This window comes from Sceloporus occidentalis, unplaced genomic scaffold (genome assembly GCF_023333645.1).
Source record: "Sceloporus occidentalis isolate IW3139 unplaced genomic scaffold, rSceOcc1.0.p SCAF_3, whole genome shotgun sequence".
Lineage (NCBI taxonomy): Eukaryota > Metazoa > Chordata > Lepidosauria > Squamata > Phrynosomatidae > Sceloporus > Sceloporus occidentalis.
In genome coordinates this window covers 122,619,628-122,639,821 of record NW_028316983.1, presented here as the reverse complement: position 1 = coordinate 122,639,821, position 20,194 = coordinate 122,619,628, and the positions used below count along the sequence as shown (strand labels likewise).

At 43.6% G+C, this 20,194-nt stretch overlaps 1 protein-coding gene across 1 annotated transcript in view; it reads left to right on the top strand.

Annotated features, from left to right (window-relative positions):
• The first annotated feature begins 310 nt into the window (after positions 1-310).
• Positions 311-20,194, top strand: part of LOC149316692 (N-terminal Xaa-Pro-Lys N-methyltransferase 2-like) — a 52,498-nt gene continuing 32,614 nt past the window's right edge. Inside the window, exons 1-2 of the mRNA XM_089516055.1 lie at positions 311-533; positions 6,286-6,461. Of these exons, the coding sequence (XP_089372181.1) occupies positions 371-533; positions 6,286-6,461 (339 nt within the window). The 5' untranslated portion in view covers positions 311-370. The remainder of the gene's footprint in view (positions 534-6,285; positions 6,462-20,194) is intronic.

Genomic DNA, 20,194 nt, shown 5'->3' with positions numbered 1-20,194 from the left:
AATAAAGATGTAAGAGTTGTATTGGGAAAGAATATTACCTTCCATGCTTTTATCAGTATGGAAAGAGCCTACCCCTTTCAAGAAGCAGTTAATAAGATTTTAAATACTTATTAAAGTAACCTCTTTGACAGCAGATACACTTTCCTCCTGTCTAAGCAATCTGGGTTTTTATCACTTCTCAGCACCTGCTAGCTTAGGAGTGTGACACTTCAGAGTTTATTCTGAGCAAGTGTCAGGAGCCAGAGGCAAGCACATGCCAGAATATAGAATGACAGAGATGGCTATGGCTTAAATGACAGTATTACAGCCCTTGAAGAGGACAGACAGGTCTTTCTTGGGGTGTCGTCCAGGTAGCTTCTTCCAGCAAATTATGGACAGAGGAGAGTATAAGGGGGCCCATTTGGCCTTTAAATCACGCTGGCACAAGACAGACGAGGAACTTTGTAGACACAGTATGTCCTTCATACTGCACAAGGCAATCTGGAATGATTTTTTCCAGAGTTATCTCTATCTACTGGAGAGGATACCTCTGGGTGAGTAAGCTAAAAAGGAGTATCTTTATTGGCAATATTGTGCATTGGTGATAGCAGGTGATTCATATGGAATGCCTATCTTCTAAAAACAAGGGTTAAGTTGGCATGAACCTATTGCCTGGAAGCTGTAACACTGTCCAAGACAAAGAAGCAGGGAGAATCATTTTCTTACTCAATGACAAATGGAGATCACACTTGACATGCTCAGAAAGTGCACATTTACATGAAGCCTTGGAGTGATCTAAGTTGAGCCTAGAAAAAGGTTATGAGGCTAAGTCCCGTCTTGGGCAGGAGAGCAGAGCAGGAAGTCAAAAGCAAGGAAAGTAATAATGAATAGATGAGAAGGAGCAGTAAGAGTTGTTCTTAGCTGTGCTTCTCCAGTCACCTATCCATAGAATTCATAGATATGAAATGAAATAATATGCTCATAATGTGTTTGTTTACAATAATCCACAAATGGGAGATAGTGAAGACAAACTTCTTTCAAAACATGGATGGTAGTCAACCATATAGTATTGACAGTAGAGTTGCAAAAGTGAGATATTAGCACACTTTACAGATTGAGAGTCACTTTATAATTCTAGGAACATAAAATATACTATGTGAGCTAGTGCAGGAAAGATTCTTTTAGTTTATTCACTAATGGGATGAATTAAAAATAGACAAACAACAAAGACAGAAGAACCCATCCCAAACGTGAAACACCGGCATCCCATAAAAGAATTTAAAAGTGAGTGTGGTATTGGCCTAGTGAAAATTTCAGTCTTACTGTTGGAAAGGATGACATACATTTTGGAATATAAATACCATTTTGACATGAAAAAACACAGAAGGAAAGAAAAAAACTACACATTAATATACATAGAGTAACTTTCATTTTGTTATTCGTCAGTGGGTCAGTGATGTCACTGTTCCCTAGTCACTGAGAAGGTAGGTTTAAGCAATTTATAATCCCACTTTCACTAAAACTGCTTTAAAGGTAAGCACCTCTAAGGGCTGCTTCTGGGTAAAACATGAGAACACCACATGCATCACAATGGGTGAGGTACCGAGGCCACAGAAAGCTTTGGATTCACTGTTCAGCATTCTAACTAGGTAATACCATGATAATTCCACCTTACTGTAGAGATGCCACTTGGCCAGTTTAATATTATAGATATAATATATTTTACACATTGGACAATGAGTTCTGTATGTTGTTGTTATTGTTGCTGTTGTTGTGTGCCTTAATGTCATTTCCAATTTATATTGATCCTGTCATGGGGTTTACTTGGCAAGATTTGTTCAAAGAGGAGGGGTGCCTTTGCCTTCGTCTGAGGCTAAGAGAGTGTGACTTGCACAGGATCACACATTGGTTGTCGTAGCTGAATGGGGATTGGTCTCCAGAGTCATAGTCCAATGGCCAATCCGCTGCACCACACTTGGTCACATTCTGATTACTGTGTACAGCATGACCTTCCACTAACCTGAGAAAATAGTCTCTCTAGGCATCTGGATGTCTTCTAGCATAACACTGTGGTCAACTTCTACCAGAAATATAGGATTCTCCATTATTTGCAATTTTTGCTATCTGGGTAAATCTGGGTATGCACACCCACAACCTCAATGTATATGGGGGTTGTGCTGTACTTAATTTTTTAGCATTAGCTGTTTGTGAGATGGCTTTGGTACTCTAGCAAAGAGAGTTTTTAAAGTTAAAAAAATTAAATTGGAGAGGTAGGATCTAAGCTAACATGACACATTTAATGAAAATTTAGGGATGGCAAACAGATTGTGGAATTACTGAAAGACCTTTTCCATTGGCCATAATGCAAAGAGAGCTAAATTATGATCTGCATAAACAAAACATGTTGTTTTCTAATAAAGAAATATTTTATCAAGACTTTAAGTAGATAATGGGGCAGTACAGACCACCCCTTTCAGGGTGGTTTGTAGGTGCCCGTTTTTGGTCTGGAGTGTGGCCGTAGTAACTAAACCACACAGCAATGCTGCAGACCAAAAAAGGAGCCTCCTAGAGCGGTGCCTTTTGGGACATCGTAAGGGCTGCGTCTCTTCCTGTGCATGATGTGTGGGCGGGATGGCGCTGTAATGGCACTGCCCATACAGCGTAAGGCTCAGCAGCACCCAAGCCAATAATAAAAAATCATAATCCTGCAAACACTTGTCATGTATTTCTGGCTTGTGACTAGAAAGATTGTTTTAGGCCTGAAACAGACGGGCAAAAAGTGCTGGCTTCAGGATGCATTGGGGTGTGGCGTGCAGATGACACCCCCCAAAGCAGCTGGAAGTCATGCCAAGGGTGCAATGTGTAGGGAAAAGCTGCTCCTGTTGGTGTTTGCTCATTTGGGACCATGGTGGTGACATGTTTGGTTGCTGTTGTTGTGTGCCTTAAAGTAATTTCTGACTTATTTTGACCCTGTCATGGGGTTTGCCTGGCAAGATTTGTTCAAAGAGGAGGGGTGCCTTTGCCTCTGAGGCTAGAGGCCACTGCAAGCCACTGTCTGCTTCACTCCTTAGTTTATTCACCTATGTGATGAAAAAACAGACAACAAAAACAATTAAAACAGAAGAGGTCATCAACACTAATATAACAAAGTATTTTATCTCTTTTATTCCCCTAAAATTCCAATCAGACATAAAAAAATACTACCCCCCCCAAAAAAAAAACCCACCAAGACCAGAAATTGCAATGATATGAGATACTAAGTAGTCTTACATAAAAGCCTATGTGCTACCTAGGAAGGAGATAGGGGTTGGCATAAAATTATCATTTGATATATTAAAAAAGCAGTTTATTCAGAAAATAATTATAAATTAAATTTACCTTTTAAAGGGGTGAAACAGACTGCCCCTGAAAGAACTGGGTTGGAACCCCAGTCTGGCTTTTTTTCTGCCCCCCCCCCAAAAAAAAAAAAAACCCTGCAAAATACCACTCCTTTTTGAGCCAGCAAAAAGCTGGCTTTTCCCTCCCCGCCACAGCTTTACAGCGCTCCTGCAGTGTGTGGTGTGTAAACGGTTCACTGTTGGAGCACCCTGAAACTGGCTCCCAAGGTGGGTGTTGTGAAGCTAACTTCCGGGCATCTTGAGTCTGTGTGTCTTGCTTACACCATGCCTCTAAGCTAGCTGGAAGCTGGCTTTTCATGCTAGTTTGTACTAGCCCAAAGTTAATTTTTGTTAAAACAGAAATCCTCAAGGGTATCGTGAGCTATAAGGAACCTCTTTGGTTTTCCCTGTTTATGAGGAGCAAGCAACCTGCCCACCAATAATACAAAAGAAACCACAAATAAAGCAGAGAAAATTAGTGTACATGAATTATCAAAATCCAGCGATCAGAGATCAGAAGCAATGTTATGGTATCATCCAATTTATAACATAATCCTTGGTTGAGTCAGTTCACCTCTCAGTTCAAGGAAAATGATCTAGTATGTTTGCACAGAACCCAGTATGTTGCACAGAGAATGTGAAATCAATGTGGGATTTAATAATCCTGACATTTGACCCTTCATAAATTCAGCACTCTCTTACAGTATAGTTATGTTATGACATACATTTGTAGCAGATTGAAGATTTAATAGTATCTGTTTGGCAGTTGTTTTAAGCAGGTGATGGCAAGGAGGATTGGGAACACTTCTTTTGTTGGATGGAGCAATAATCCTGGCATGGTGTTTAGATGAAACCTACGTCCAGTTTTCACAGTCTGCTTTGCTGTGAATTATTTCCGTTACTTCCCCCCCCCCCCCAAAGAATCTTAGGGGCCATTCAGACTATGTTTTAACCTGGATCATGAATCGATCCTTGCACATGAAGTTCATATTCACCGCAAATCTGTCACAATCCATTTCGAGGCATGCACAAGCATTTTGTGGCAAATGCCTCTTAGCGCGGGTCATTTGGAATCGGGGGGATAAGCCATCTCTTTTGAAAAAACTCAGGTTCCGTGAAATATGAACTTGCCCCCAGTCATGATCGGGTCAAGTTCAGGGGAGGGATTTAGGTCAGAGGGAGGGCAGTGGGCAGGGCATTCCCTCCCCTTCATCGGAGGATGATGATGATGATGAAGGATCCAGGGGAGACAAGAGGGCCATGGAGGGCAGTGTCGGAACTCTTCCTTTTAAACCGGTTTAAAGAGCTGCATGGCGTTCCGGGGTTAAATACCCCAAAGCACTTGCTTCCGGAGGCATTTGAGAGGAGGGCCCCCAATTGTACCCAGTTCTCTCCAGCGCAAATGGGCCAGTCTGAATAGAGCCATAGAATCATAGAACTGTACAGTTGGAAGAGACCACAAGGGCCAACCAGTCTAACCCTGCCATGCAGGAAATCTCTGACAGATGGCCATCCAGCCTCTGTTTAAAGACGTCCAGGGAAGGAGACTCCACTACACTCTGAGGGAGTGTGTTCCACTGTTGAACAGCTCTTACTGTTAGGAAGCTCCTCCTAATGTTGAGGTGGAATCTCTTTTCCTGTATCTTGCATCCATTGTTCCGGGTCCTGTTCTCTGGAGCAGCAGAAAACAAGCTTGTTTACTCCTCATCCAGACAGGCAAGCCCATGCTCCTGCACTTGCTTTCATGAGCAAAATGTTGCCCTGCATTTATTTACAATTTATTCTCTGTCTTGAACATCTGAGATTGTTATTAATTGAAAAATGGCATTTAATAAATGGAAGCCCCATTTAAAGATGGTAAAAAGATGAAGCCACATTTAAAGATGCTAACAGTGCATGTGCTTAATGCAGACAGAATGTGAAACATGATGTTCATCAACAGTATGCTTTATATATCACGTTACAGAAATCTACAAAGCTTAGTTGGTTATGTCAAAACATCACAGAGGATGGAAGATGATTTTTGTTGGTGTCACACATCATAAATTAAATTAAATACATAGAAAGATTTCCAGAAAAGGCAGACAAATAACTCCTAGATTCCCTTCCTTCTGTTTCTCCCCTCTACAAAAAGTACTGATTTAGTTGGATGCCAAATATTTTCCCACCCCAGTACTGTATCCTACTGCTAGCTTTGGAACAGAATAGAAAGAAACAATAGCCACTTGTGATATAATTTGAAATAATTCATGTTCAAATTAAAAATTTAGCTTAAGATTCTGTTTTGTATCTTTTAAAATTGTTGGAGTTGCATTACTCCGCTACTCCCCTTTCAGCTCGTCTGTCTTGGGCCTGAGTTGCATGTCATTACAGGTAAGAAAAAAAACCAGGGGAGTATAGTTACTGCTCACCTATAATATGGTTTGTCTGCTAACCCCATTGAAAAATAAACAAAATATCCCTGGTCCAAAACACACTGCAGAAAGAATTTAGTTTGAGACTGCTTTAACTGCCCTGGCTCAGTGCTAGAGAATCCTGAGAATTGTAGTCTATTGTGGCCCCCTAACTCTCTGACAGAGAAGACTCAGTGTCTCACAAAACTACAGTCCCCAGAATTCCCTAGCATTGAGCCAGGGCACTTAAAGCAGTCTCAAACTGGACTATTTTTTCAGTGTGTTTTGGACCCTGTTGCAAATAGTTATTAATGTAAATAAATGGTCTTTTAAACTGTTACCTGAAAACTTTCTTCCTTTCTATAAAGCTCAGAAGTGGGGGAAAGTATCTGACCCAAAGCTACTCCATTGACAGTCATTTCACTCACAGGATACACTTGACTGTTGTTCCTTATCTGCTCCTTAAGTGGAGATACAGTTCCACCTTACAGTTGTAGCAAAGTTTGTGATAAATTACTTCTCTTGTTTCTTTGCAGTTAAACTGTATGCATTGACAAGCGAAGTCATCAATGGTGAAATGCAATTCTATGCCAGAGCCAAAAATTTCTACAGGGAGGTGCCAGCATCAGAAGATGGCATGATGGGAGATTTTGCTGAGTTGTCCAGTACAGATACTGAATCCTCTAGGGAATTCCTCAGAAATTTTGTAGGGGTGAGTTGTCTACATAAGAGAGTTGACTATCTTTGCATTTCACATACAGTATAATACCCAGTCCTTTTTATTTCTGATTATGCATTTGTTTTGGATAAGATCCATGTGGAGACCAGACCATCTGGACTGAAGAAGAAAATGGGAGAGAAATATTCTTAGAAATCTGCATTTCCAAAACTAATCCATGCCAGTAAGAATCATTCATGCTCTTATACAAGGCAATTTTAGCCAGTATATTTCTGGCTAGGAGTGAGGACATTATTTTTTTCAATGATATAATATGTAATTTATTTTTGGAAATGCAAAGTTTCCAGGTGGAGAGGGGAAAGCTATGCAGCATGAAAGGTTTGTGCAACTAGTGTTACATTTTTTTTTTAAAAAAAAAGGCATATTCAGCTTGGATTCATGCACATGTAACTTAAAAATCATGTAACATAATGACAGTTATCAAAATGACCCCACTTTATATAATGTGCTCTTGCTTGGAGTGGCAGCAAGCAGGTCAGGTAGGTGCTGTTGGAGGTCCTCATTGGTCCTAAACACAGTAATGCACTGCCAGTCACTAATTACTGTTGTTGTTGGAAGCAAAATTTCAAACTATATGATGTGGCCAGTATTTGGAGCACAACAGTTTTTGAGCAAGAGCTTTGGAGTTTATCAAACGGGACGGGAGGCTCTCAATTTTGAAAGAGAAAATAGCGAGGTCAATTTGAAAATTCACGCAATTACATGATTACTTTTCACACCTTAAATTTGCTGTAATGGCCTTCCCGAAAGCGACCCAGATTCTATGCAAAGTAAGCCATCACATCGGTGGGTTCTTAATTGCAAATTGGCACCCTTACACATGCTCAGTGAGCCTCCAGATGACTGGATCATAGCATATTTAGGCGAGTGAGAGGGAGGAACCAAGGAACTCAACAATTTACAAAAGAGGTTGGAGGGGTTGGCAGGGAAAATGGTTGAAAGAACATGCTCTATTCATGTTAAAATGAGCATATATTCACTTTTGTCACATTAAAACGTGAATATAATCATTATCCAATAGCTCCTCATCCATGCCTCTTAATTAGCAGGCAGCAGCCCCCCCCCCCCCCCAGCAATGCTGAAGGACAAGCGGAAGCAAAATTGAAGCAGAATTGCAGCGTGACTTCATGGGAACCCCGCCTTCCAGATTGGGGTGGGAACCAGGACCAAAGGAGACATGCACATCACACCAAATAACAGCGCACTGAGTGCGAAGTTGCCTAGCAGTAGGGTTTGTGACTCCGCTAGTTCACCGAATTTACTCAACTGTGGATTGACACATGATTGCGTTCGGAGTGCGTTCGGACTGCCAGCGATCACGTGTGGTAACCTTTAGCACAATAACGTGAATACGCATAATAATAATAATAATAATAATAATAATAATAATAATACGTTTTATTTATAAACCACTATTCCAAATAGATCATAGCGGTGTACAAGAAAATTATAAAACAGTACAAGAAAAAATCTACAATAGATATATAAAACTAATAAAACATTACAATTATGGATAAAATACACATTAAGATACACTGGCCTGTTACAGACTGCCAAAATAAAGCTGCTTCGGGTCTCTTTGGAGGTATGCTGTTTAAATGATGCATGCATCCTAAGAATCCGGAAGCTGCACCAAAAGCTGCACTCCGGTGCTTAGGAATGGAGTGTAGCTTTGGTGCGACCTCCGGACTCTTAGGACCCATGCAACATTTAAATAGCATACCTCCAAAGAGACCCGAAGCAGCTTTATTTTGGCAGTCTGTAACAGGCCACTGTATCTTCAGGCTAGCCTCTGATGACGCTGGCCAGCCTGTTCTCTCCCTCAGTGGCCGAAAGATGACAGTTATGGAGGGAGGGCACTCTGTCTTCAGGCTTGCCACTGATGACGCTGGCCAGCCTGTTCTCTCCCTCAGCGGCCGAAAGATGACAGTTATGGAGGGAGGGCACTCTGTCTTCAGGCTAGCCTCTGATGACGCTGGCCAGCCTGTTCTCTCCCTCAGTGGCCGAAAGATGACAGTTATGGAGGGAGGGCACTCTGTCTTCAGGCATTCAGGATGACACTGGATTATACTTCCAATTTCAGTCATGTGATATCCTCCTTTGTCTGCTTGAGTTGCATAAACATGTCAATGTCTCATTTTAGAGAATCTTTGCCAATTGCACTTTTCCCTGGATAGTATGTCAGTCAGTATTTTGTTACTTTGTAAAGGAGTGTTTTGCTTATCAGAAGGAGGAAAGAAAATTTAAAATTGTAACTAAACTTGGGATTCATACAAAGTAACTTAACCAGACTGAAACAATGTATCTCAGTCACCCAATTGCTTTACTAATATACTTTATTATGGTATTTAGTTGTACAGTGGTCCCTCCACATTTGCTGGGGTTGGGGTGAAAGACCCCGGTGAATGTGGTAAAACCGCAAATAAAAGAATACTATTCTTTTTACCTTAGAGAACACCTCTCTAGGAATCTCCAGGTCCTCCAATGAAACTCTATGATAAGCATCTGCTAGACGTTGATCATAGAATCATGCTGGAGGACCTACAAATGCCTAGAGAAATGTTTTCTTTAGGAACTTCTAGGTTCTCCAGCACAACTCTATAGTCAACATCTGGCAGAGTTGCGCTGGAGGACCTAGAGATTCCTAGAGAGAATCAAAACTGCAAATAATCAAATCTGCTAAAGTCAAACCACAAATGTGGAGGGTCAACAGTATTTCTGTGAATTATTATCTCCCAATTAAACAAATAAAAACTAAATTTAAGATTTATTTTTTTTAAAAAAAAATTAAAATAAATTAAGATTAATCCAACATTATCCAAAAGCCAAATTTTAAAATATCAGCAAAAATGACACAAAGAGATCCCTCTAATTGTTTGTCAAAACCAAAAACAACCCATTCTGTAAATGGCTTAAAACAACAACAACAACAACAATGCACCTGGAAAGTTTCCAAGGACAGACTAGTCATTTCATAGTAGGCTTGCATATGAAAGGCTACATTTCTATTAGACATCTTGGAGTACTTTGTAAGTAAGTGTTGCTTGCAAAACATATATGCAAAAGAAGCATTAAAAATGCAACAGGCATTAATATGTTTGTTCTAATATATATATATATTGTTAACTCCAAGTTAGTGGGCAAAGTGTGGTCTGCAAGTTTCATGCGGCTCCCAAAACCATTTTTGTGGATCCCAGGATCCCTTTGAAGTAAAACAATGAACAAACAAACCAACAAAAAACAAAAACCCTACACTGCCTGTCACTTTTCTCTTCAAAATTGCACACACTCACATTCATCACATATTTTATCCCAAATTATCCGTGCAGAATATCTTGTGCCAAATAGCCTCTTTTAGTTGGTTGCTCAATGGCAGAAAATATAAAGAAGTCAATGTAATGGGAGAAAAATCTTTGCTAACAAAAGATTACAAATCTTTTCCTGACTTACAGTATCAATCAAAACTATCAGGAAGAAATTATTCCTGAGGAAGTTGGATTAGATGGCCCTTGTGGTCTCTTCCAGCTCCGTGATTTTGTGATTCTTGGTATTTCCTCATGACTCCATAGAACAGATTGTGGACTGCATTCATTTCTTGGGGAGGCCCCATGTGTCCCTTGCTTTCTGTATCCTCAAAGACCCCTAATCTTGATTTAATAAAAAAACAAAAATAAAACAATAGCCTCTGGAGGTACAGAGTTACCCCCACCCAGAACAGCCAGAATTGTTTTTGAAAGAGACCAAGAAGGACTGGAACATCACTTTCTTTTGCTCAAAATGGGGGTGGCACAGTATGGCATACATGGTCCTCTAATCCCTGCCTAAGAGCCAGATCACATATGCACCCATATGTGGGATCCTACATAAAGTAAAGCAAAGGTGTAAGCATTTGCCTCTTTATTCCAACTCACCATAACAGAGAATTTTTCAGTTTGAATTAGGATCTATGCATAACACAGAAGTAAGCCCCACAACATAGAAGGTTCTTCCACCTACATGCCCTTTTGCAGTGTATGGACTGCATGAGTCAGGTCTTTTCATTTAGAACTAGCTGCATATATTCTCCAGTTAATGTTCATGATAAAAACTGTTGCAGCATAATGGCTAAAGTCTAAATCAAGCATCTTCCCCTACTGAATCAATTGCTGAATTGTAAGTGATATTACTGGACTTGAAACCAGCAGATTTAATCGTTAGTTCATTCTCTACTAAGACATTAGTCCCATTGAATTCAATAACATTTACTCTCAGTTTAAGTGGGTATAGGTTTACAAACTCATTCAGGAAAGCCTGATTTCAGGTCAGCCTAAGCTATCCTTTTCTGCAAAACTAAGATAATGCCAGGATCCAATAACTAAGCTAAGCACCTATCCTATGGTAAGATTTACATCAACAAGGTAATGTATGTGAAGTGCAAATACTTTGAAAATTAGACTGTACATATGAATGCTAAATATTACCATTAAGTTTTTCTATAAGATGTGCAAGCCAGACTCCCATGTCCATTACCTGGCATAAAATATGGGCCAGGTCCATGGGTGAATTTGCTGTAAGTTTTAATAACATTTTCTCTCCAAAACTGTGAGCCTTTCTTGAAATTAAACTTTAAGTTAAAGCATGCAACATCTTTGAATAGGTCCCTGCACAGTAACATGAAGCCATATACAAACCACTAGCAATGATGAAATATTACTTTCTGAGTAACAGAGAAGTCCTATCTATTTTTGGATCCTGACATAATATTTCAGGAGAACCTGACTGAGTGGTGCCCTGAATGAATGGGATCGAAGGAAGTGTGCATTTCTACTGGAGATCTTGCAATTCTCTTATATGGCCTAAAGGACATGTTTACCATATGGGGGAGTGATAATCAATTCTAAATATTGCTGAGTACAACAGACTAAACAGTTATCTTTTGTCATGGTCCTACTTCATAATCCTCTCCATTGATGCCCCCTTGTCATGGGGGAGAGGCTTGAGTACCCTAATGAAATTGTGAGCTATTGGCGGAGGTATAATAGCCATTGGTAGGGCCTCCCATGCCAGACAGGTCACAACCGAAGGGTCTGACCAAGAGTGCCAAAGGGCAGGGTGGGCTCTCTAGCCTTATGGCAACCATCCTAGGAGAAGGAAAACTCTAATCCCAAACCTGGGCAGATGGTGCTCGTTTAACCCTGTAAGATCAACCATCTAAGAGAAGGAAACTCTAATCAAACCTCGCTGCCACCATCATGCTTGTCAAGGCCTCAGCAGACGAACCTCTAGTTTAAAGGGTGAGGCCAGTTCTGTGCACGCTGCGCTCCACCAGAAAAATCCATTGCACAGGCTTGAAGGATACATCCAACTTCCGAAAAAGCCCTGTAGTGATAGGCGAGGGACGAAACGGCAGGTGTAAAGATGCACTGGAAGCCGCAGACCCAACCCTGCATGCAGGCAGTTCAGGACTTTGGTCGCTTGAGACTGACCCGGCGATGACAGTCTTGTTCAGTAGCACCCTGAATGACCAAGCAGCCTTTTTTAAGGAGAGCACTGCTTGCTCCATATGGAGAGGGGCCTAGAAAAGGTGGCCTAACGAAAGCTCATCCCCAACTACCCGGTTGGCTAGCCATGGCCAACAGGCATCTTCCGATGCGGTCAAACAAAGACAAAGAAACTAAGGCACACATCAGCCCCCAAAGGTGCAAAAATACTGACGTTTGCATGCTGGAACATCAGAACCATGCAAGATTCTGCAGATAGTGGACATCCTGAGCATCGTTCTGCTCTAATAGCCCATGAACTGTTACGACTTAACATTGACATCGCTGCTCTTAGTGAAGTTCATCTCCATGAGGAAGGCAGCCTTAAAGAACACGGTGCTGGCTACACACTCTACTGGTCTGGCAAACCCAAAACTGAAAAACATCTTTCAGGCATAGGCTTTATGATCAAAAACTCCATTGCCTCCAAATTCAAAACCTTGCCAACAGGACACTCTGATCGCATTATCTCCCTATGCCTCCCACATGTTGTTCTCTTCAGTATATATGCCCCAACTATGCAAGCTGACCCTTTGGAGAAAGACAAATTTTATTCAGACCTACGCCACCTTATACAAAAAGTCCCTGCAGAAGACAAAATCATTATCCTTGGTGACTTCAATGCCAGAGTAGGAAAGAACTTCAAAGCCTGGAAAGGTGTTTTAGGCAAGCATGGTGTTGGAAACTGTAATGATAATGGACGCCTCCTACTAGAGTTTTGTGCAGAACAGCAGCTGACTATTACAAATGCCATCTTTCAGCAGAAAGATAGCTTGAGGACAACTTGGATGCATCCCCAATCCAAACACTGGGACCTCATTGACTATATCCTAGTGCGCCAGATGTCCCTCATACCCGAGTGATGCCCAGTGCAGAATGTCAAACAGATCATTGCCTCGTAAGATGTAAACTAAATCTTCATTTTAAGTTTAAACCTAAAGAGGAGACTCCAAGTCAACAATCTTCAACAAGCTGCCGTGAAAGACAACTTCCAGGCAAATTTGCAAACAAAACTTGAAGACCATCCTGTAGACTCTTCTCCTACACTGCTTTGGCAACATATCAAAAACAGCATCCTGCAATCTGCAGAAGAATCCTTAGGATTCTCCCTCAAGAAAAATCAAGACTGGTTTGATGAAAACAGCCAAGAGATACAGGAGCTGTTGACAAAGAAGAGAACTGCTCACCAGGCACACCTCGCCCAGCCATCCTGTCATGTCAAAAAAGCAGCCTTTTGCCTCGCATGTAGTCAACTCCAACAAAAACTCAGAGACATTCAGAACAAGTGGTGGATCAACTTAGCATAAAAGACACAACGTTGTGCAGATATGGGTGATTCCAGAGGATTTTACGAAGCTCTTAAAGCAGTGTTTGGACCTACATATCAGTACAGATGGTCAAACACTAATCACAGATAAAGCTTCCATTCTGAACCGATGGGCTGGACATTTCCAAAGCCTCTTTAGTGCTAACCGTGTAGTCCAAGACTCAGCTATTCAACATATGACACAACAACCAATGAAAAATGAATTGGACATAGCTCCCACTTTGGAAGAGACCCTTAAGGCCATACAACAGATGAAAAATGGCAAGGCAGCCAGGATTGATGGAATTCCACCTGAAGCTTGGAATCATGGAGGTCATGTACTCCATGCTAAACTCCATGAGCTCCTTGTGAGTTGCTGGAAAAAAGGCGAACTGCCATCAGATCTCTGAGATGCAGTCATCATCACCCTGTATAAGAAAAAAGGAGCAAAATCCGATTGCTCAAACTATCGAGGTATAACACTGCTATCCATCGCTCGAAAAATCCTTGCAAGGATTCTCCTGAACAGATTAGTTCCTGCTGTTGCAGAAGACCTTCTCCCTGAAAGCCAATGCGGCTTTAGAGCTAATAGGAGCACTACAGATATGGTATTTGCAAGAGAAATGTAGAGAGCAGAACAAAGAACTCTATGTAACATTTGTCGACATCACCAAAGCCTTCGACACTGGGAGTAGAAAAGGTCTGTGGCAGATCCTGGAAGGACTTGGATGCCCCCCCAAATTCCTCAGAATGATTATCCTGCTACATAAAGGCCAGCAAGGTCAAGTCAGATATGACGACGCTCTCTCTGAGCCCTTTCTAATAACTAATGGTGTGAAACAAGGTTGTGTTCTTGCTCCAACTCTATTTACAGTCTTCTTCAGCATGATACTCCAAAGGGCTATGGCAGATCTCGAAGAAGAAGACGGCATTTATATACGCTACCATACTGATGGTAGCTTGTTTAACTTAAGCCGCCTGAGGACTCGCACTAAGACTCTAAACTATCTAGTCCATGAGCTGCTTTTTGCTGACGATGCTGCCCTCATTGCCCATATGGAAGCAGCTCTGCAGCGCCTAACATCTTGTTTTGCTACAGCTGCGGAGCTCTTTGGGCTGGAAGTCAGCCTGAAGAAAACGGAAGTTCTCTACCAGCCACCACCACAGGAAAAACACTACCATCCCCACATCTCTGTAGGCAAATCTGTGCTTAAGTCCGTTCAGCAGTTCACCTACCTGGGAAGCATCATCTCCTCAGACGCCAAGATTGATAAGGAGATCGATCACAGATTATCAAAGGCATACAGTGTATTCGGAAGGCTTCACAAAAGAGTCTGGAATAACAAATACCTGAGGTGAAGCAAAAAAAAAATCAGTGTGTATAGAGCCATTGTACTGTCTATTCTCCTTTATGGGTCTGAAACATGGGTCACCTATCGCCAATACCTATGACTCCTCAAACGCTTTCATCAGCGCTGTTTATGCACAATTCTAAGTATACACTGGACTGACTATGTGACAAATGTTGCTGTCCTTGATCAAGCAGGGATCACCAGCGTTGAGGCCATGCTATTGAGGAAGCAGCTGCACTGGGCAGGACACGTTTCTAGGATGAAGGACCATTGCCTCCCAAAATAGTATTCTACGGTGAACTCACCACGGGTCAGCGTAAGAGGGGCGCTCTAAAGAAGAGATACAAGAAACAACATCTCAGGCTTGGCCAAATTATCACCAACAATGGTCCACCCTGGCCTCGTACCGGGAGGCATGGAGATGCACTGTCCACGATGCTGCAGCCTTTTTTGAAAGCTCACGCCGAACGAGTCTAGAAGAGAAACAACGCAGAAAGAACCACATCCCAGAAACCTAACCCAAGGAGACTTTCTGCTGTGCTTTCTGCAACCGGACTTGTTTATCTTGGATTGGCCTTTTCAGTCATCAACGCACTTGTAGAAAGCGTGGGATGAGTCCTTCCTGAATCTCCGTTTGTGAAGTAAAGCCAGAGAGACTTCATAATACTGAGCAGAATACTTACCATACTATATAGATGAAGTTTTTAAGTGGGCTACTTTCAGCTTAAAGTGACTGACAGACAATTTTTATGCATTTTCATCAGTGCTAATAGGATTTACTCCCACATATTTGTGTGGGTAATCAAGCAAGCTACTAGGAAGTAAATTCTATTGAACACAGTAGACCTAATGAATGACTATATATTTAGTGATCTGTCTGATTTATATACCATTTCCTCACACTCCCTAGTAGGTGCTTGGAGTGGCTTATAGTTATGTATTAAAATTTCATATAAAATAAGGAACAAAGCCATACAGCAAATTTTTGAGTGATAATTAAAATGCAACAAGGTAAGAACATAAAAAAAAAACCCACAGTGAATCTCCCCATGAAAAGCAGGACATGGAGGGGGGTGGCAATGTCAACTACGTTAGGAGAAAGGTGCAGATAAGACTTTGGGTGCAGATATTGAAAAAGCCCTGCATCTATTTTTAATCCCTCCAAGGGTGGAGAAAAATGTGGTTTGCAAGCAACATGCAGCCCTGGCACAATTGTGCAGTTCCTGAAACTCCACACCAGTTCCCCCAAGCTCTCTGAACCACACAAATTTTATTTTCCCCCAGCATGATTTTTTGGTGAAAACCATACCCCAAGCACCCAAAATGTGCACAAATTGTCATCTCATCTGTTCTCCCAGTTGAAGGGCATGGTCCAGGAAGGGACAGGAAAATAGCAGATATAAACAACTGGCTCCGCAGATGGTGCCACTGAGAACAATTTGGATTCTTGGATCATGGTCTGCAGTACATGAGGGGCAGGGGACTTCTGGCAAGGGATGGGTTGCATCTTATGCCAGTTGACAGAAATGTTTTTGCCAATATTCTCAATTGTACGCTATTATACACTAAGTACTGAAAAAAAGAAAAAATACCCTCAGAAGAAGAATGGTTTGTAAAGTTGAGAGAAGCAATATACTTGGATATTTTAACTTCTGTCATGAATGATACAACAAGAAAATCCACGGAAGAAAATTAGAATTGTCTTAAACTTTATAGCAATAAAAATGGTTGGGATTTTGATTAAAGATAATGAAAGAAACCCTTCTTTTCTTGAGGCGAAAAAAGAAGAGGAAAAAAATGTTGGAATTAGGGAATATACCTCCTTCACCTCCTTTCTTTTTAGTACCAGTATTGGAATAAACCCAGAAACAATTTGAAATAATTTGAAACAAGAAGAACTGAACGATATGGAATTTAAACTTTTCAAGTAATTGAAATACAAAGGACATCTAGAAATTTGGTTAAGATAAGATGACTTTAACTGATTTAGGAAGATTTATAAAAGAAGATCAAGAAAATTTCTATGATATCTTTTTATGTTTGTCTTAATGGTTTGTATGGATGTTGGTTTGTAATATGTTGGTATGTCTATAGGTTTCTAGATTTGTATACTTGTGTTTTTTAAATATGAAATATACAATAAAAATAAAAATAAAATGATCAGGAGGGCTTTAAACTGAGTTATCTGGAGGAGGGGGACAATACTTTGGAAGGCAGGCGTTCATCAAGGGCTGGAGATAATAGTCAAACTGTTACTGAGGGAACAAGCTGAATAGTAGAGGGACCAAACAATGGGAGGGAAAAAGCTTTATACAAGCAGCAAGAGGGGATGACCTATGGTCTTAGATGTCTCTACACCAGGGGTAGGCAACCTTTTTGAGCCAGGGGCCGGGTTGCTGTCCTTCAGACAACTGGGGGCCGAAGCGGGGGGGAGCTTCCACCCTCCGGGGGCGGGGCCACGTGCCGGGAGTGGAGCTTCCACCCTCTGGGGGCGGGGCCACATGCCGGGGGCAGAGCTTCCACCCTCTGGGGGCGGGGATTTCCCTGCTCCCTTTCCTGACCTCCACTTGTCTGAGAGACAGCTAAAAGGAGGGGGGATTGGGAGAGGGAGTGACAGGCGCGCACCTGCTCCTCCTGCCCTTCCGTGGCCCCCAGCTGCCTCTCAGAGAACCAGTAAGGGCCTGTGAGGGGCAGGAGCAACAGGCGCGCGGCCCCTGCTCCTGCCCTCGGGGTTTTGCCAGGCCTGAGGTGTCCTCCGAAGGGCCCTTTTGGCCGAAGGGGACGGCCGAAACCACTCTCATTGTTAAAGCAGACCTTTTAGCATTGAAAGCACTGAAAATACACAGAAATGCACTTTGGAAAGTCACACTATCTCACCTTCAGAAAGACTGCATGTCTCTGAAACTGACATATCATCATCATCATCATCACAACCACTCTCATTATAAAAGCAGACCTTTTAGCACTGAAAGCACTGAAAATACACAGAAATGCACTTTGGAAAGTCACACTGTCTCACCTTCAGAAAGACTGCATGTCTTCATCTTCCTCCTCCTCCTGCTCCTTCCTTCCTCCTTCTTCCTCCTCTTCTTCATCCTTCCTCCTCCCTCCCTCCCTGCCTCCTCCTCCTCCTCTTCCCCTGCGGACCCCCGCCTCCTTCTCCCCAGGCCCGCAGCTGTGGAGCAACCGGGCTTGGGGAGAGGGACGAGGGGGACCCCCGCCTCCTTCTCCCCAGGCCTGCAGCCCCAGCGCTTCCCCCCGCCTCTCTGGGAGAGCAGAGGCCGTCCCAGGGGGCGGGGGAAGGAGCGTGCCGGCAGCCCCAGCGCTCCCCCCACCTCTCTGGGAGGGCAGAGGCCGTCCCAGGGGGCGGGGGAAAGGGAGCGCCGGCGGCCCCAGCGCTTCTCCCCGCCTCTCTAGGAGGGCAGAGGCCATCCCAGGGGGCGGGGGAAAGGGCGCGCCGGCGGCCCCAGCGCTCCCCCCTGCCTCTCTGGGAGGGCAGAGGCCATCCCAGGGGGCGGGGGAAAGGGAGCGCCAGTGGCCCCAGTGCTTCTCCCCGCCTCTCTGGGAGGGCAGAGGCCGTCCCAGGGGGCGGGGGGAAGGAGCGCGCCAGTGGCCCCAGCGCTTCCCACTGCCTCTCTGGGAGGGCAGAGGCCATCCCAGGGGGCGGGGGAAAGGGAGTGCCAGCGGCCCCAGCGCTTCCCCCCGCCTCTCTGGGAGGGCAGAGGCCATCCCAGGGGGCGGGGGAAAGGGAGTGCCGGCGGCCCCAGCGCTTCCCCCCACCTCTCTGGGAGGGCAGAGGCCATCCCAGGGGCGGGGGAAAGGGAGCGCCGGCGGCCCCAGCGCTTCTCCCCGCCTCTCTGGGAGGGCAGAGGCCATCCCAGCGGGCGGGGGAAAGGGAGCGCCGGTGGCCCCGGCGCTCCCCCGCCTCTCTGGGAGGGCAGATCCCGTCCCAGGGGGCGGGGGAAGGAGCGCGCCGGCGGCTCCAGCGCTTTCCCCTGCCTCTCTGGGAGGGCAGAGGCTGTCCCAGGGGGTGGGGGAAAGGGAGCGCCAGCGGCCCCAGCGCTTCCCCCCGCCTCTCTGGGAGGGCAGAGGCCGTCCCAGGGGGCGGGGAAAGGAGCGCGCCAGCAGCCCCAGTGCTTCCCTCTGCCTCTCTGGGAGGGCAGAGGCTGTCTCAGGGGGCGGGGGAAAGGGAACGCCGCTGGCAGCAATTGGCGACAGGGCCGGCCTGGGGCCGCTCCTATGGCGCCCGCGGGCCGTATCCAGCCCACGGGCCGTAGGTTGCCAACGTCTGCTCTACACTAATGCAGAGAGCATGGGAAATATGCAAGATGAACTTGAACTCCTAGCACAACAAAGCAAATACAGTATAATAGGCATCACTTAAACCTGGTGGGATGAGTCTTATGATTGGAATGTAGGAATACAGGGGTATAACCTTTTAAAGAGAAATAGGCCAAACAGGAAAAGAAGAGGAATAGCATTATATGTCAGACATATACACCAGTGAAGAGATCCAGGACATCAATCCTGGAAGCCAGGTGGAGAGCATCTGGATAAAACCTAAAAGGGAGGGAAATAACAGTGATATTATTGTGGGAGTCTTCTACATCCCCCAGTCAGATGGAGGAATTTGATTATGCCTTTCTAGAACAGAGAACCACACGGAAAGGGGAGATGTAATAGTGATGGGTGACTTCAATTATCCTGATATTTACTGGAAGTTAAATTCAGCGAAATTCTTAAGGTCTAGCCAATTCCTCACTTGTCTTGAAGACAAGTACAATGTACAAAAGGTGGAAGATGCAAAAAAGTGGTCAGCTATTTTAGATCTGAAACTAACCAACAGGGATGATCTGGTTAATAGGGTGCAAGTGCAATGGAGAATCTTAGGTGGGAGTGATCATGTTTTCCCGGAGTTTGTTATATAATCGAAGGGAGAAATCAACATAGTTAGAAAGGCATTCTAGATTTTAGGAAAGCTGATTTCAGTAAACTTAAAGAAATACTGGGAGTGATCCTGTGGTCAGAAATACTAAAAGAGAAGGGAGTTCAGGACAGATGGGACTTTCTCAACAGGGAGATACTGAAGGCACAATGAAACAGTTCCAATGAGGAAGAAAAATGGGAAGTGTCTCAAGAAACCAGGATGGATGACTAATGAACTTTTAACTGAACTAAGTTGTAAACAGAACATGTATAAGAAATGGGGAAAAGGGGACATCATCAAAGAAGAATTCAAACAAATAGCAAGCACATGTCAGAAAAGCTAAAGTGAAGAATTAACTCTGGCTTCCTATACAAATGACTTTTTGGGTATGTCCACAACAAAAGGAAGAAGAAAGAAAAGGTAGGGACACCAAGATGGCAAAATGCTAACAGGGGTGGGGGTGGGGCTGCTGGTCGGGCATGGGGCAGTTTCCTTGTGGCTCCATTTCAGCATCTCCAAACAAATACACATGAGGCAAACGTGCAGTGCGAATACAGAAACTATGCTGAGAAACCTCAGAATAACTACAACCAAAAATCCAA